The 18,698-nt window shown below is 44.2% G+C and overlaps 1 protein-coding gene and 1 pseudogene across 4 annotated transcripts in view; one reads left to right on the plus strand and one right to left on the minus strand.

Annotated features, from left to right (window-relative positions):
• COL4A6 (collagen type IV alpha 6 chain) overlaps positions 1–18,698 on the minus strand; it is a 445,180-nt gene that overhangs the window by 102,220 nt on the left and 324,262 nt on the right. For all 4 annotated transcript variants that reach the window (XM_063937284.1, XM_063937285.1, XM_063937286.1 and 1 more), the window contains exons 13-19: positions 14,826–14,918; positions 13,994–14,047; positions 13,820–13,879; positions 12,158–12,202; positions 10,450–10,503; positions 7,237–7,306; positions 5,227–5,337 (exon numbers count right to left, since the gene is read on the minus strand). In XM_063937284.1, coding sequence (XP_063793354.1) covers positions 5,227–5,337; positions 7,237–7,306; positions 10,450–10,503; positions 12,158–12,202; positions 13,820–13,879; positions 13,994–14,047; positions 14,826–14,918 — 487 coding nt within the window. The remainder of the gene's footprint in view (positions 1–5,226; positions 5,338–7,236; positions 7,307–10,449; positions 10,504–12,157; positions 12,203–13,819; positions 13,880–13,993; positions 14,048–14,825; positions 14,919–18,698) is intronic.
• On the plus strand, positions 81–198 carry LOC134953452 (5S ribosomal RNA; annotated as a pseudogene).

Raw genomic sequence — 18,698 nt, forward strand, 5'->3', positions numbered from 1 at the left:
CAGGACAGTAGATCCACACTTCTTCCTTAAATCTATTAAATAGGTGCACTCTCATTGGTGAGTGGAACTCCTCATTCATAGGTTACTACCATACCTCACCGCTAGAGCCCAATCTCGTCTGATCTTGGAAGCAAAACGGTGATGGGCTGGGTCAGTATTTGAGGGGTGACCCTCAAAGAATACCCAGTGTAGTAATCTGAGGTTGTTCCAAATCAAAACTCGAATACCAACAGCAGTATCACCACTACTTCTTCCTTCCCATCTCATACAATTTTCTTGATTCTATTCAGGCAAGAACATCGGTATATCACCAATTTTTGGTCTCCTTAACCATCATCTTCTTAGGCGAGACTCAATAGAACCTAATCTTTTCAGTTCTATCCTATCAAGTACCCATTGAGGGCTTAAGTGGCTAAGACTAGACGAGATAGTTTATTTGGTACACATAATCCCGGTGTAACTGATACATATTTTTGCATGACCTATTTTGGTCCCATTAAAACAAGCACAGCTTGTACTGGTATGGCATGAGAACAGGTGTATGGTTAATATATCTACACCCCCATGCCAGTCTATATTGGGATAGATCAAACCAGGACATAACCCCATTTTTTGATTTGTTCCTCCTACAAATGCAATATGAGTGGATACGGACAATATTTTAATTAAATATAATAAAAATTGTATGTTTTAACAAATTTCATAAATACATACTTAATAAGAGTGCACCCAAAAAAGAGTCTTCTTTACTCTTCGTTTGCTCTAGCCCTTTCCTGACTCTGGGTGCACCACCAGATAATAATAAGAGATTATCTCCGTACAAATGTATACTGGTCCTGATAAACACATGTAATTGTGCAATACTGGTGCGGAATCATCAACCTTCCTGGTATGACCAAGTTCTGGCAAGAAAATCCTCTGGAGCAAGGTTCCAAGACCACCCCCAGAAACTGAAGGTGCTGATAAGGAGTTAGGTGTGATTTTTTTAAAGTTCAGGATCCACCCGTGATCCTGAAGTACCTGAAATGTGCAATCTAGGTGCTAACTTAACTGCGAAGCTGAATCAGCTTTCACAAGCAGGTTGTCTAAATAAGGTATGATCATGATACCTTCTTTGCGTAGTAATCTCACCATCACTCACATGATCTTGGAGACCATTCGCAATTCCAAATGGTAGTGCTGGGAATTGACAGTGATCGGGACCGACTGTAAAGCGGAGGAGGAAATGATGATTGCCAAATTGGAACATGTAAATATGCATCTCTGATGACCAATGAGGCCAAAAATTAGTTGGCCACCATGCTGTGGATCACGGATTGAAGAACTTCCATATGAAAATGATCGACTTACAAGGCACGGAAATTTTCCATCAGCCTGAATGAGCCGTTTGGCTTCCAAATAAGGAACAGGTTGGAATAAAAAACCCTGTTTCCATTCTGGTGGAGGTACTGGAATGATGACGCCATCTGAAAGGAGGGAATCGATAGCATGAGTCAATGCCTCCCTCTTCTCTGCAAAAGTGTAGTGGTGGATCCTTGAGGTCGATGAAGTAACCTCTGGAAATGATGGCCAGCACCCAGGCATCTGAAGACGACTCCACCCAATGGTCTCTGAACTGGAGCAACTGCCCACCGACTGTTGACTGTACTGAGTAGAGAGCGACCCCGTCAGGTGCTAGGCTTTTCCAGTGCCTTGGCTCCTGAGCATCGTCTGTACCAGATAATCTGCTCTTTGATGCTGGACCCCCTCTAGGGAAATAACGGCCCCTGGTTGACTGGCTCTTAGGGGACACTCTAGAACAAAAGGCTCAGAAACGCGTACCCCGCTGTTTGGGCTAGCCACCGGAAGAAATGTGCTTTTCCCTCTGGTAGCCTGGATAATAATAGTATTACGTTTTGGTCCAAAAAGAATGCTCCCCACCAAATGGAAGGGCCTCCAATGGACGGTTTGATTAAGTATCTGCAGACCAAATGCATGAGCCGAAATAGCCATAGCAGAAACCCTTGAAGTTGCTTGTGCATCATCCTGCGTGGCCTCACAAATGTAATCAGCTGCACCGCACAGCTATTCTGACAAATTAAGAAGGGTATTTCTGCATTCATTATTATGAAATCCATCAATGAGTATGTCGGCTCAAGTCTACATGGTAATTCCAGAGCCCATAAAAATGAATTTGCGACAACCTTCCAATTTCTTATCTAGAGAGCCCTTAACTGGAAGAGCCTAGATAAATGAGAAACCGCAGCACTGACATGATCCGCCAGAAGCGGATACAGTAAAGCAAACTTACAAGGAAAAGATTATTTTTTTATCCGGTGCTTTCCAGGCTTCCTCAATTGGAAAGATCTGTAGAAGATGGGACTGTCACGGCCTTCATGTGTAGATGCTTAAGAATCCTTTTTGAAGCAATCGAGAGAATGACACACAGCCGCTATGAGATCCTCCATGTCATGAATGGATGAAGACTCCACGTCTTCACCATCCCAGACAACTTCAGTCTCCTGAATGTCCCCATCTTCTATATCATGACTGAAGGAAGACTCCAGGTCTTTACCCTCCGGGACGACTTTGGTCTCCTGAAGGTCCCCATCACTCTCCTCTGAATTTGAAACTTCCAACGGAGCCCTGGAAGATGTAAGGCACTTACGCACTGGGCATAGCTGAGGATCCTCGAAAAACCGTTCCAAGAAAGAGGAAACCTTTTCAAAAACGGAAGCCATACGCTCCAAGTTATGGAGCCAATGAGGATCATACACTAAATGTATAGCCGTCATCTCGGAATCGCGCTGAAAAGGAACGTGCACAACAGCTGCCTCAGCATGAGCCTCCCACTGAAGCGCAATAAGGTTCACTAAGTCAGAGACTGATCGAACTACAGCCCAGATGCATGCAGGACACTAGGCTCGGCATGACAGTCTGCGCACAACGTCCCAGAGTCCATCTGTCCAGATAGTAATTTAATATTACTGAGCACAAGTAAAATACAAAGCCATCATAACACCTTTTGTCTTTGCGGGCTTGGCTTTGTGTGTCATAATCCCCACTGGACCTCGCTAAGTAAAGTGGATGCAGGCGAGCAAATCCCCCAACACAGTACCCCAATACACAGGTTGCTGAGCAACTGTACAAAATATATAGAACAGTAAAGGCAATAACAGTAAATGAGAATACTCAGCCTTCCTGAGGCACTAAAGGAGAGAAGCAAAGCTGAGTCTTGCACCAGGACACAGGGTCTGAGCAGCACAGCATGCAGAATGAGGAAGAGATCTTCAGTTTCACTTCCCTCCTCCTACTCAACAATGTAGTACCGACTGCAGTGTTACAGGACGGGGGAAACCGGCAGGCCTGGACTCTGACCTCCATGCACTGAAGCATCCGTCTCCAGAGAGAAGTGCTTTTCTCTCCCCTTGAGGAGGAAAGAACTTGGATCAACTGACTGCTGGAGCCTGTACAGGGCTCGCTTCCATATATGGAGCCATCCATAGAAACTCAGTGCCGCCACCCAGGACAGCGTGGGCCGCCAGACACTCGCTAACAGGTTGCTGGCGCGCACTGCCCTGGGCCAGAGGGAATGCTCTGGAGGGGTCCCACCCCTGCTCGGCAACCTAGTCTGTGTCTGTGGAGGCAGCTTTCAGTAGCCGCTGCACTGAAGCTGTGCGCCTGCTACATGTATGGAACAGACCTGCCTAGAAGAAAAGAAAAAAGTTATAAAGCATAAAAAGTAGACTAACTACAGAGAGGACTGCACAGGAGCCCTGTAATACGTTCATCACTCCTAAGGCATTTAAAAGAAACTGGCATGCTGGCATTGCAGGGGGGGAGGAGCTTAGATTTAAAGTTACAGTTTGTTTAAGTGCCAAACTCCAGTCCACCCTTCAGTGTCATGTCCAGTGAAAGAGAAAGTACTAATAGCTTCAGAGGCGAATCCACAATTAGCCAATGATGCTGCTAGCAAGTGCTGGCAACCACCATCCACATCATCATCAGCGTGTATTTGAACCACGCTATAGAAGGCCAAGTTGGGTCTGGCTCCCAAGCCAGCTCGTCTGGATGTTACCTTCTACCTGAGAGGTGAGTGCATTTTCATTCCAGTTTAGAGGTGTGCTTAACAAATATGCTAGTGTAGGGAAATGCAGAGATTGAGGTCATATAATGATGGGCTGAAAACGTAAATGTATGATCAAAATATTAATCAAATCCACAAGCTTTTATGTGCTAGATACACACACATTTGCAGGAATTACTGATACCACCAACTACAAATACAGTATGTGTTTTGTATGTCATTCAGGACACCTGCAAGACTGTCGACAGGTATATCTTCATCTCTGAGAGCACTTATGAAGGACTTGCAAAATCATGTGGGACACCAGACCCCATGTAAGCTGTGCTCTTCTTATGGGGTCTAATCCAAAACTGGATTTCCAATGTTTGCTTAGATGACCTGCCACACAGTTCCACAAGCTGTGGTCAGGCTCGGTGACAGGGGGGTACAAAAGGTACCCCCATACCAAGCCCCGAGACTTTGAGGGGCCCCAAGGTGTGGAGGGCACCAGCAGGCAGTAGCAGCAAATGCTTTTAATTATATACACTTTCAATAATTTTATGTAGGCTGCCGCCACGCCGCACTGCCCAGCCCACACATGGAATAGTCTAGCAGCGATGGCAGTAATGTACTTCCCGGCTCCTGGCAGTCCTGCTCTGAGCCTCTAACCCTCAACGTCACGTGTCATGTGACGTTCGGCGCGTCGCTGCGCACCACCCACCCGCCCTTCCCTGCCACTGCTGCAGTGCTGTGGCGTCCGCGTCTGTCCTTTGAGGAACACAGGCTCAGGCAGCAACCCACTGTCTCAAGGAGAAAAAGAGCAGCCCAGCAGCACAGCGGCCTGACAGACTGCTGGGAGGACGGACAGGCAGGACAACCAAGATTGATTTGGTGGCGACTCTGGTGAATCAGTCAGCAGAGCAGTGTCATGTTTTTTTGTTTTGTTTTTCACTTGTCTGATTAACCAGTCCAGTTATTAATTTTATTACCAAGGAGCGTTTGGGCAGGGGTGGAAGGGGGTATGGGGGGCCCGCAGAGATATCAGTGCACCGCACCCCAAAATTTCTGTTGCCGGCCCTGGCTGTGGTACATGCGCCCCCAATCAGTATTTTAAACAATTGGAACATATTCATATATCTAAAAATTTCCCCATTTGCCACTTTACAAATACAATTTCTTACCTCTTCCGAATGCTGGTAACCCTGGTTGACCAGGAAAGCCAGGTGGACCACTGGGTCCATCGTCCCCTGGCATACCTTGAAATCCAGGGGAACCTGGATCACCTGGTGGGCCTAGTATAAAAGAAGATCAGTTGTCAACAGAGAAATCTCCATAATCAATGCAGTAAACTTATAGCTAAGGTGTAAAGGCGGCCGAACATGAAGAGTGACAGGATCAGAGTCCATACACATAGCCAAGTGGCTTTATCACTAAATCCTTGTAATGCAGTCAGAAGATGGGGGCACACACAGGCCTAGAGTCCTCATCTTACAGCCAGATTTACTATTGTGCCTGATATTCAGCCAAACAATTTTGATGTAAATATCATAAAGCCCAATTTTGGGTCACACATGCTGGTATTCTAAGCATTTTGTCCAGAATCACTGCTTATATCACAGCATTATCAGGGCCGTATTTAGGGCCGTGCAATTGCATGGGGCAGCTATGGCCAGTGTTTGCACTGTGTTCTATGCAGAGTGGTTGTCTGCATGGAATAGTTGAAAATGTCCCTCCCAAAATGGGCGCCGCCACAGATGAGACAGTTATGAAGGATGCTAGAGGAGGTGGTAGCCATTTTGGGAGGGACATTCACTAGAGGCAGACGCAAGTGCCAAGAGAGCGGGACCGCTGACATGCAGCAGGGGAGGTGGCAGCATGAAACCCCTGATAATGAGCAGGTAGTAGTGGGGCATTATTATGTGAGTGAGCCCACATTTTGAAGCATATATTAAGGTGACAAGGCAGGGCAAAACTTTGGGGCATAACATGGTGCAAGAAGCATTACTGTGTGGAGCATATGGCGCAAGGGGCATTACTGTGTGGGGCAAAATATGGTGCAAGGGGCATTACTGTGTGTGACATAATATGGTGGAGGGCGGTTTTTCAGGGTCAAAAACTGGGGAGTAATCTAGTCTTTTCCTTAAGAGCCATACCCGCTGTACTGAGGCCACGCCCACTGTAGAGCATACGCTAATATATACATTCTTGAATGTCTAGGGTGGGGGTTGCATTTTTTTACTGTTTGCACTGGAAGCCAAACTCTGCATAACAGATGACATACTCACTATATATCAGTGACAGATAATATATACCACATCAGACACAATCAGCTGGAGTGATCAGAAGGGAAAACATTTGTAGCAATTTAACAAAAGAGCATGTAGGTAGCTTGTACTAATTGCACTAGTGTTTGGTGACAAGATGGTAAATGCTGGACAATTGGGTATCTCATATTATGGACAGCTGTGGTCATCATTATTCTCCCGATTTTGGAGGACTGCCCTGCTGTCCCATGATTGGGATGTCCTCCTATGACGCTTTTATAGACGCCAGGCTAATGCTAGGAGGTTTGCTTCTCTGGTATGTGCTGGGCATTTTGTGCTGTATTACCTGTATATAGTGGCTGTGTTATGGGCTAGAAGATTGGGACAAAGAGTCTGCAGTGAAGCCTAGTTGCCTAATAACTCCATATACTGTAAAAATGTTAGGGCAATCATCGCCCATTACATAAGCCTCAGTGATATAAACTCACTGTCTAGAAGATGTTTTGTGGGACATTGTCTTATTTATGAAATGAAAGGGTTTTATCAACACCTGGGATGAGTAATGTAGTCCCTCGAATTTTGGCTGCCTACCTCAAACCCTCAATATCTTGGTCAGATGACTTCAAGCTATGGGTTATGTATGCTGCAAGTGCATACACTCCAACTGTTTGGCAGGTACAGTACCTTTTTTATGGTCTGTACAGATTTTTGGCTCTCCAAACTTCCATTAAAAGTATAGGAAAAGGGGTGTGGCCACGCCCCTATTACCCGCGACCACGCCCCTTTTTTTTTTATTTGTCCCGATTTTTATGTGTAAAATGTTGGAGGGTATGCAAGTGATGTCAATGGTCTTACTAGATGAGGAGATCAATTGTTAACAGTTTCTCTTTACACAGCTAGACTATAAACATAAGACAAAAATATTACCTGGCACTGCCAAATCACCATTACTTATATATACAGAGCTACCAGGATAACCGATGCTGCCTTGTTCCCCCTAAAACATAAGCAAAGCAGCAATAAAAAAACATAAGGGAACTAATCCCTCCACAGTGTATTTATTTATTATCAATGACGGTTGTTTGCATTGTGAGAAAAATCAAAAATCAAAATCAGACAAATTGAATTGCAGCTGTGTGGCTCGCCGTATGTCCCTATTTTAAAATAACATTTGTAAAGTCACCTTATAGCATGAACTAAAAGATGGGAGCCTTGTGTGCGACTGGCCCCCTTCAGATGCAGCGGGTACCCAAACGCCACATCTGTTGCCGGCAGCTCCATCTTTCTTGCAATGTCTTTGAAAAGATGGTGCAGACACAGAAACAGCAAAGATTCTGTCCCATTGCATGGCACACCAGAGAGTCTGCTCTAAGGCCCTCATTCCGAGTTGTTCGCTCGGAGATTTTCATCGCATCGCAGTGAGAATTCTCTTAGTGCGCATGCGCAATGTTCGCACTGCGACTGCGCCAAGTAACTTTACTATGAAGAAAGTAAGTTTACTCACGGCTTTTTCATCGCTCCGACGTTCGCATTGTGATTGACAGGAAATGGGTGTTACTGGGCGGATGCACGGCGTTTTAGGGGCGTGTGGCTGGAAACGCTACCGTTTCCGGAGAAAACGCAGGAGTGGCCGGGGAAACGGTGGGTGTGCCTGGGCGAACGCTGGGTGTGTTTATGACGTCAGCCAGGACCGAAAAGCACTGAACTGATCGCACAGGCAGAGTAAGTCTGAAGCTACTCAAAAACTGCTAACTCGTTTGTAATCGCAATATTGCGCATACATCGGTCGCACATTTAAGAAGCTAAGATTCACTCCCAGTAGGCGGCGGCTTAGCGTGTGTAACTCTGCTACATTCGCCTTGCGAGCGATCAACTCGGAATGAGGGCCTAAGTACAGTGTGTGTGTGGCGCAGAGTCCTGTTATCCCATTGGACCCATGTGCAATGCAAAAAAAAAGATTCCCGGTGCCCCAGGGGGCCTGTTTTGTTTGTCGACATGTGAGTGGTGGTGCTGCCGCCATGGTTACACGGTATACTTCTGCTGCTATCCATGTGAGGCCACTTCTACAAATTTTTCCAGGGGCACTTTCAGTGTGACCCAGTTGCTGCACCTAAATGGACTGTATACAATTTGACCACATGCCGTACATATGCAGCTGAACTGCTTAGAGGTCTGTCCCTCCAGCGATCAGGCTGAAAGTGGGTATAAGGAAAGTACTGGATGCTTTTAAAAAGTATGAAATGGCTAATTTGTGCATTTTTTTTTTACAAACGAAAAAAATAAATAAAAAGTGAATGAATTTTGTTTAATTACAAAAGTAGAAAAAGGTGATCTTTGGGGTAATTTAAGGCCACTTTAAATGTATTCCAAAAAAAGTTTTAAAAAATTATATTAAAAAAATATGATTTTTTTTTTTCATTTAAATAAATATCTTAGTTAAATTGTGGTGCATAAAAACATGATTAAGTTGATTTTGGGGTCATTTGAGGCCATTTTTTGTTTAAATCACAATAATGACATGTTAATTAGCCCAATTAAAACAACCACATGCCCAATTAGTCATTAGCGCGAGGTGTTCTGAGGCAAGTCCCAACATTTTCGCTTTAACAAGATCTAGCCTAAGCTTTCATACCCTCAGGGGCGCGCACAAGAAAAAGTGAATTTACACTGAAAAAGCAATGCAAGTTTGGAATTGGATTGAAGACGTAATTTGCAGTGTGAGGTCACCGTGGGAAAGGCTGGCAGGACCCAACTCGCTCCTGAATGAATCAACCGCCATGTGTGGCCAGCTTAACATAAAAATAATACACAGCATAGAGATTCAGAGAAAATATGTCACTTGTATTATATTTCTATAATGCAGCATTTTAGTAACCCATCTTTGCATGGGTGTGCTATAATAGATCTATACTGTCTAGGTAAACGGTCAATAGGTCAATAACATATGGTTAAAATGCATTAGGTCGACAGGTACAAAAGGTTGACAAATGAAAGCTCAACAGTGGTTTGACAGGTTCAATGGTCGACATGTATATTTGGGGGGTTTGGTGCAAATCTTGTATATTTTATGTTCTGAGACCATCAGTAGAAACGTAGACCCTCCTGGGCTCGCTTTGCTCACCACACTTCGGGCAGGGTTACTATTCTTAATCGTAGTTCACGTGGATAGTAAATCAAACAAATGTTGTAAAAAAGTGAAAAAAAAGTGTCAACCATTATCATGTCAACCTTTTGAATGTGTCAACCTTTTGTACCTATTGACCTTAAGCACTGTCGACCTTTCATCTGTCGACCTTTTGTACCTGTCATCCTAATGCATGTTAGCTATATGGTTTCGACCTATTGACTGTCTACCTAGACAGTGTAGACCTATCACCCAGATACATGTTTACACAATATATAATTTGTTTATGTCCTTCTGTATATATAGCCTCCAGAACCAAAAGCAGTGTTCCAGGACTGGCCTCGCCAATGACCTTCATAGTAGCAGCATTACCTTCTTTCTCTCTGCTACTGTCTCTTCTGACGCACCTTGTCATCCTAATGGCCTTTACCACTGCTTTGTTACATTATCTAACTTTAACTTACCTGAAATAATGATCCATAGAGCCATAGACCCCTGTTTCCCTCAGTGTTTTCATTTGTGAAACCCAAGTACATGATTTTGCACTTTTTTGACACTAAAATTCAGATGTCACTCTCTTGGCCATTCCTAATCTAAACCATCAATCATTCTGCCCCCAAAAAACGCAAACTTTCCATTTAATACCAATGGTGATGCCACCAATAAAGATATGAGTGAAAAACTAGTTCTCCCTGTTCTACATACATTCCATTAACTATAACTCAAACCTTCAGTGTTGTATACATTTGGCCACCTCTGAAAATAATTCCTGTATTTCAATTCATTTATCAGTTTTCAATGTAGGACTGTGCCTTACTAAGTCTCACTAGAAGAGTTACACCCATGGCTCCACCTTGATCTATGTTTTTAGTAACCCAATAAAAAATATCTATTAGATTTGTTTAACATGAACTCCACCAAATAAACTCTTGTTTCGGTCACCTGTGCAGACTGGAAGCCCCATTTGTGTGCTGAGCTCACAGATACAGCATATATATCTTATGATGATGCATTACCTTCACTCCCTTGAAGCCATCAAGTCCAATGAAACCAGGAAGACCGGACCGTCCCTGTGCCAGACATAAATTAGAGATATGAGTTGTGTATACAGGATAGACATCTGCCGTGAAGATGCGGTTCTAGTGTATACATGTATTGTTATAGTAAACCTTTTCATGGTAATCTTGATGGTGTTGTTGCAATAAGTTGAAAGAGAATGTTCTTGACTATGGGCGATATTCAATTAGCTATGGCAATTTACTACAGCTAATTATCTCCCCGGGGCTATCCTATTAGCAGCAACCGCCGGCACCTATGCCTCAGGCAAGTAAAACTAAATCCCCAATAAGTGTTCTTTAAAGACGCAATCTCTGCCGCAGAAACACGTAGGTTTGCTGCTTTTTCGCAGAACCTATTATTTTCCGTGCAGTACAGGATGACTTACCACATGGTAAAAACGGGTTATAATTTAATAGCCCGAAAATGACCATTGGGCAAAAAATGTTTTAAATCCCTGTTTTTGCCGCACTGTAACTTACCGCGGGTAATTGAATACCCCATGTGTCAAGTACAAGCACAATAGGAAAAAGCAGGAAAACCTGAGTCATCTTGTGCCTCTCTTTCCATAATTCTTTTTACATGTTAGCTTGTAAATAGGGACTCTACTGTACAAGGTGCCATGTTTTGCTATTTATGATGTGAGGCGCTGCCCATACAAGTGCAGGTCAGGGTGCAGTGCTAGGGAAGCCAATCCCGGGCCATTTTTTCAATCCCGGGTATCGGGATTGAAAAATGGCCAATCCCGGGATTCCTGGGATTGGCTTTTAGCTATGTGGCCGCCCCCTCGCCCCACCCCGCCCCGCACACATAACTCACCATATACCGGGGGCGGGTGGGTGGGAAACAACCTCTGATCTCTCCTGGCGGCTCCCAGCAGCGGCTGATGGCGCAGCGTGACCTCTCACGCTGCGCTGGGGAGCCGGAAAAAGGAAGCCGGGCAGCGTCTGAGCGTCCTGTGGAAGCTCAACGCTGATCCCTAAATCCCCGTGATTGGAGCTTCCAATCCCGGGATTGTTTTTGGCCCTAAATCCCGGGATCCCGCCGATCCCAGGATTGGCCACCACCCTGTAATAACCCTACTTCATGAAATGAGATGAGAGAGAAGTGTGCACATTTGTGGAGTCCTTGATTTACAGTAGCTGGTCAAGTTAAACTAAGTGAATTTTAGAGGATGTGAACAACACAAGCCACTAATTTTAGCTGTTTCCTAATGGCGCCATCTGTGGAAGCAACTTAATATACACACAAAAACTACAGTAAAATAAAAAAGCAAAATATAATGATATGATACTTGAAATGCAGGTACCATCTTTGTTCCCTTACTGTCAGGAGTAATTGGCTACATAAATCAGGCCCGATGAATAGTTTGATGATAAAGTAAATAGGGATGTTGTATAGTGACAAGTGTATTTCTGTAAAGGACTGGGAGCCTGCAGAATGTTACACAAAGTGCCTCCACGGAAAGGCCTAATGGAATAGAACTCCAATGTATGTACTGGGTAGATAGATCTGGGCATTTGTGTATAAAGATACATACCAAGTCCCCACACCACCCAGAGAGTGCATACCCCAATGTTTTACAGTCAAATTAAAGGAAAAACACTATTGCTTTACTTTACAGTTACCATACATATTAATCAAATTCAGACATTTTGCATACAGTACCTTGCTACCAGGAATCCCATTAAATCCATCAGACCCAGGAAAGCCCTTGAAAAAACAAAATAAATATGAATAGAATCACAGCCCTATGTTTACACTAGATTTCCACAGTTTTCGGTCATAGATGAATAATGGATCAGTTATGAAATTCCATCTCTGATACGATACATGTAGTGTTTTGCACTTGAAAATGAAATGTTTACTATCTGGCAAACAAAAAAAAAGATATTTTACAAAAAAAACGGGATGATGCCACAGTACGTACTAGTAACCCTTCTAGTAGAAGACGTAGTTAGAAGACTCGTTCTTAGCAATGCATACAATGAATGTATTGTCGGCGCATAGAACCACTTGAAGATGGGAGAATAGGGATTAGAATGGGGGATGAGATAGGGAACTAAAAGGTCACCATTGATATATATATATTTATCTGCCGTTATTAAAAGTGCAGCCAGAGTGAAAGCTTAAATACTGAAAAATTATTTTGCTTCGTATATGATATAAAATGTATCAAATTGTTACATAAAACATAATAAGGTTAAAGAAGTGCTAATGAATAGTTAACATATAAGAAAAAACACAATAATGCACAGTGAAACTTCAATATCAGCCTGAACAGCTCAAAAAATGTCCAGACATTTGTGTATCCTGCCAAATGATCCCTGACAAACCCCTAATGGGGAGAAACGCGTTGGAGGTAGTCTCACATTGCACCTCCCTCCAGCAGAGCTCCCGTGGCAAAAGCTGTGAGAGCCGGAAGTCACCCAGCAACACTCTACATTGCATCCCAGAAGGGAAGGGAGCAGCGCAGGGGAGATTCAATTAGACAGGGGTTTACCTTGCAGCTAATTGAATGCGCTGCTAATCCATGCACTAATCCCCATAGGCAGGCAGGTATACTCTGCATTTTAGCGCACAGAGAAACACATAGATTCCAGCACTTTGCACAGAATCTATGAGTTAGAGTACAATAAACCATGGTTTACCATGCAGGGAAAATGAAGTTTAATTGCATATCTCCAGGTGTGATACCTGGAGCTATTCCCTGTATGGCAAACCCTGCATGTAATTGAATCCCCCCTCTACAATACAGCAGGTGTAAATTATTATACGCCCCTACCAGTTCAAGTATCAAATATGCATATGGATGTAAGCGGTTAGTGGTTGATTCAATTGAGGGCAAGATCCCCAGGAGTCTCACATGCTGACACTCCACAGGCTGACGCAGGCAGGAAACGTGTAACTTACTGTAAAACCTGCATGTGCGTGATACCTTGCGCTGAAGTGTATCTGCCCCTAAGCTTCAATAGATAAGGGACTGATATGAATAATTCACTGTAAAGTGCCATATAAATATATTATGTTGATCGTAGTATTATCTATACAACTTAAAACAGAAAACAGTTTATTGGAACATGAGATGTTATCAACAGTCTATATTGGAGATCTGCACACTTGGGTGTATACGTGGACTGTTGCTGAAAGTGTGTATAGATATTAGCCGGCACGTATAGTAGGATTGTTGGCTACTAACATTTTGCACTTTCAATACTAAGTTTAAAAAAAAAACAATTAATCTGCATAAGAATACAAATTCTTTTGCGCAGTACACTGCCTTAATGTTGCCACCTGAGAGCCCTGCTCACTGAGACGCATGGAACTCACCCTTAAACCAGGAAGTCCAGGGACGCCTTTCTCCCCTTTCTCTCCCAGGCCTCCGAATCCCTTACAGAAGACAAAACAGTACATAATAAGTGATGAAAAATGCAGCCTCTAGTATTTTCACACACAGCTATAAAAAAAATGTACAAGGCTAAATTAATAACTGATTAAACTCACCGGTAGACCAGGCAATCCAGGATTCCCAGGAGTTCCAGGACGACCAATATCACCCTACGTGGACACGATACAATGTAGCTATGAAACATTTATCTTAATAAATAACATAAACAAATGCAACAATATGTGTGTGGTCATGCTAGCTAGTTTAATGTATATATACTGCATACCTCCCAACTGCCCTGGTTTAGCAGGACTGTCCCATGCACCAGGGCAGCTGGGAGATATGTTCCGCTCACCGTGATGAGCAGATTCTGTATGTGCCAATGGAAGGATGCTTCTGGAGAAGAGAAAAATGTATTCTGCACCTCATCTGTTCCTTATCAAAACCCACGAGGCTATTACTCAGCTTTCCCGGCTAAACTACAGACTCAGATTTCAACAGAGCCAGCAGGACCTACCTTAGGGGCTGATTCAGAGGTAGATGCTAACGGCACAGCTGCTGTGTCTTTATATGCAGCGACTGTGCGAAATTATGCAAAAGTAAAAAGATGCCCACTTACGGTTTCTGTGATCCACTGCTGGGTCCGAAGATGCAGCATCGGATCAACTGCATGAACATTGGACATACATTGGATATCCCTCAGATTACTTAGGATGTTTGGCAAAATCACATTGCTGGGGATACGGGAGCTGAGACCAGGACATTGCCACTGGTTTTGGAACACCCCAAAAATGGGTTTGTCATGCCCCCATTACTGGAGTGCTCCAGGTTGAAGCCTCTAAATGCCAGCATATCAATCATGCTGTGGCTTTTGAGGTACTTCATCCAACGTCTACTTCCAGTCATCCCTTTACTCAGTCACAAGGCATACACAATAGAGGTACATACTGTATCGCCGATGAACCCTTTCAGAAGATATTTGTATTCCATTCCACCGGTGGATGCTGGGGGTCCTGGATCTCCTTGGCGACCAGTGTCTCCCTGTGTGAAAGCACAAAATATGTGTATTTACACTGAGGAATGCATGGCAATAGTATGCAGAGTAAACTATAGTAAGAGATTGTACACCTCTAAATCATCTTCCTGATGGTAGTCCTATCTCACTCACAAACCACTTCCACATCAGAAGACATTGCGGCACAGCTGCAAGCGACATGTTAATCATCTGTTGTGCAGACTACGTGATTAAAGCCAGCAACATCACGCTGATCTGTAAATCTTTTTCGGTAAACAATGAAGAGGATATTTAGTGGAATGCCATTCTGGGGGCAAATTGTCAGCATTGTTTTTAAATACAGTGGTTTGGAGGGCTAAAATATCTGGTGATTTGCAGCAGGTTTGAAAGGCCAAAATTGATAACAATTTGAACCAAAAACTGCCACATACAGCGGCGGAACTTGCGCCAGGGCAGCCAGTGCAATGCACAGAGGCCCAGCGCTATGAAGGGGCCCACAGCCGGCAGCAGTGTAAAAGAGACAGCCTGACTCATTACATGCTGCCTGCCGCTGCGCCGTGGGCCCTGTCAAAGAAGGTAGTCTGCACACGGGACATGGCGCCAGTTAGTGAGAAGGGTGATCTCATCACCCTTCAACTCGGCAGCGCAGCAGCTATCAGTTTCCCGCTGGCTCTGTGACTGTCAGCACTCAGCACTCAGCCCCTGCAGTGAAGAGCCTTGCCAGAGCCAGGGAGCCAGAGCCAGGAGGTGCCGCAAAGTAAGTTGTGGATAAAGAAAACACATGTACTAAAAATACAAGGGTGTGTGTGTTTTGCTGGCTGTGTGTGTATGTTTAGCTGTGTGTTTGTTTTGCTATAGGTGGGTGTATGTGTGTGTGTGTGTGTGTGTGTGTGTGTGTGTGTGTGTATATGTTTTGCTATGTGTGTTTAGCTGTGGGTGTCTTTTTTTTTCTATGGGTGTGTGTGTATATATGTATTTTAACGTGTGTGTTTTACTATGTGTGTGTATACAGTATATATCAATATCTACAGATATTGCCATGCTCACGACTAGTGTGCCCATGTCTGAGGCATAGACTTCTATGGAGCAAACGTTGGGTGCAACTAGCTCACTGCAGCTTGCCGCGACGCGTTCGCCCATGCCTTACACATCGCAGCAAAGATGAGGCTGGCTACATCAATATCTATCTATCTCTCTATCTATCTATCTATCTATCTATCTATCTATCTATCTATCTATCTATCTATCTAACATTCCTGGTAGTAAATGCTGGCATGCACATAAGGTAGACACCTGCGTACCATGTATAAGGGTCTCTACTGTGTGACGTAATGTATATATGGCTCTCTGCTGTGTGGCGTAACGTGTATAATGGTCTCTGCTGTGTGACATAATGTGTATATGGCTCTCTGCTGTGTGGCGTAACGTGTATACAGCTCTCTACTATGTGGGGTAACATGTATACGGCATTATGTCGCCTTTCAGAATCCCGAAAGGCGACATAATGCTGGCAACAAAATACTGACAGAGCTCAGGATTCCAGCGTCAAAATACCAACGCCTGGAATCTTTAATGTTTTTCTACAGGGACCCGCTCGCCTCCTGCCGTGGTGAGTGGGAGATTAAGTTTAGGCATTACAAGAGGGTTTAGGGTGAGGGGACGGCAAGGGGATGGTTAGGTACCGGGAAGGGGGGGTTAGGGTTAGGCACTTACAACGGGAGGTTAGGGTTAGGCACCAAGCAGGAAGGGTTAGGCACCAAGCGGGGAGGGTTAGGGTTAGGCACCAAGCGGGGAGGGTAAGTCACCACCGGGGAGAGTTAGGGTAGGGGACAGGGAAGGGTTAGAGTACTTTCTGGGAGGCTGTCGGTATTCTGATGGTTGGGATGCCGCTGTCTGTATTATGACCGACGGCATCCCTTCCATCGGTATATCATACCAAATCCTGGCGTAAGGTGTATAAGGCTCTCTTCTGTGTGACGTACCGTGTATAAGGCTCTCTACTGTGTGGTGTAATGTGTATAAAGCTCTCTACTGTGTGGTGTAACGTGAATTCGGAGTACTATTGTGTGGCGACACCCCTTTTCAGTGAGATAAAACACAATTTTTTGGGTGAGTCTCTTTCTCTTTTTTTAATATGGGAGGGGGGCCCAATGCGTATTGTTGCACCTGGGCCCACCATTTTCTAGTTCCGCCACTGGCCACATAATATGCATTTTCAGCTGTCAGGCAAAGCTATTATAAAGAATCACATTAAACATAGGTATTAATTTGTCATTATTAAGTAGGGGGTTGGGGAATTGAGGTCCCAGTCGGACATCCCATTTGGCGCACGCTGGGCAGAACTTTGGCCTGTTCTGGGCCTTCCAATGGATGGATTTTGAGGAAAACTTCACAGAGTGGTAACATTGGATCCTAGAAGACATACTAAGGGTCGGACCTCACGGCGGAATGCGCTGGATAGAACTTTGACTCAGGGAGCCTGTTCTTGGCCGTCCACTGGATGGATATGAAAGAAAACAGCATCAATTGGGATGAAACCAACATGTGGTTGTCCAGTTGGATCATGGCCAGGTTTTCAGGGGTTAGGGTCCCAGTCAAACCTCACAATAGAATTTTGACCGAGGGATCCTGTTCTGAGTGGTAACATTGGATCCTAGAAAACATACTAGGGGGTTCGGGTCGTCTGACCTCTCATTGGTGTACGCTGCCAGAATTTGACCCAGGGAGCCTGTTTTGGGCCTGCCAATGGATGGATTTGGAAGTAAACTTCGCAAAGTGGTAAAATTGGATCCCAGGAGACAGACTAGGGGGTTGAGGTCCCAGTTGGACCTCCCGTTGGTTTACGCTGGCCAGAACTTTGACCCAGGGAGCCTGTTCTGGGCCTGCCACTGGATGGATTTGGATGAAACCTTCACAGAGTGGTAACATTGGATCCCAGATGACATTCTAGGGGGGCTGGGGTCCCAGTCAGATCTACAATTGGTGTATGCTGGGAAGAACTTTGACCCGGGGAGCCTAGTCTGGGCTTTCCACTGGATGGCTTTAGATGAAAGCTTTCATGAACTGTAATAACTGATAGGAATAACCATAATTCAATGACCTGAAATAACTGACTGACATAACCATAAATCAATTAAGTAAAATAACTGACAAAAATGGAGGTCGGAAGACAAAAACTGTTGTGTTCCCAAAAGCCTTGCAATAGCAACACTGATAACAGGAGGAAAACTTTAAACCCATCTCGCAATGGAAAAGTGATTATGAAACTGAACAGAAAGAAAAGCTGTGGATCAGGGCTACTGGCGACACCCCAAAAACAAAAATGACACTTGGCAGCCACCTCTTGGGTGTATTGAAAGAACTACTAAATATTTTTAATATGTTGACAGTTACATCCAACTCATTGATAAATTAACTGGAAAATTTAAAGCTGGGCGACGCCGGGTACTTCAGCTAGTTAATAATAATAAAGAATAACATTAATAGGACTGGATGTACCAACATAAAAAAAAATGCAACCAAAACTCAGAAAATGCAGTTTTCTTAGTTTTGTCCACATTTCCATATGAACCAAGGGCTGGAATGCAGTACCTTCCAGAGCTTAGAGCTGGTGGTAAACGGGTGCATATGCAGAAGGACTTCCGAGTCATAAACCCAGAAGTAATATGTTTGCTACTGACAGCTCTAATTGGGAGAGCTGTCCTTTGCAACTCTAATCGAGTTTCTAGGTACATACCATCATTAACCAGTAAGTACGTCATAAATGGAGGGATGTATCTCATCGCCGATAATGTAGTACATCTCAT

Source organism: Pseudophryne corroboree, chromosome 8 (genome assembly GCF_028390025.1).
Source record: "Pseudophryne corroboree isolate aPseCor3 chromosome 8, aPseCor3.hap2, whole genome shotgun sequence".
Taxonomy (NCBI): Eukaryota; Metazoa; Chordata; class Amphibia; order Anura; family Myobatrachidae; genus Pseudophryne; species Pseudophryne corroboree.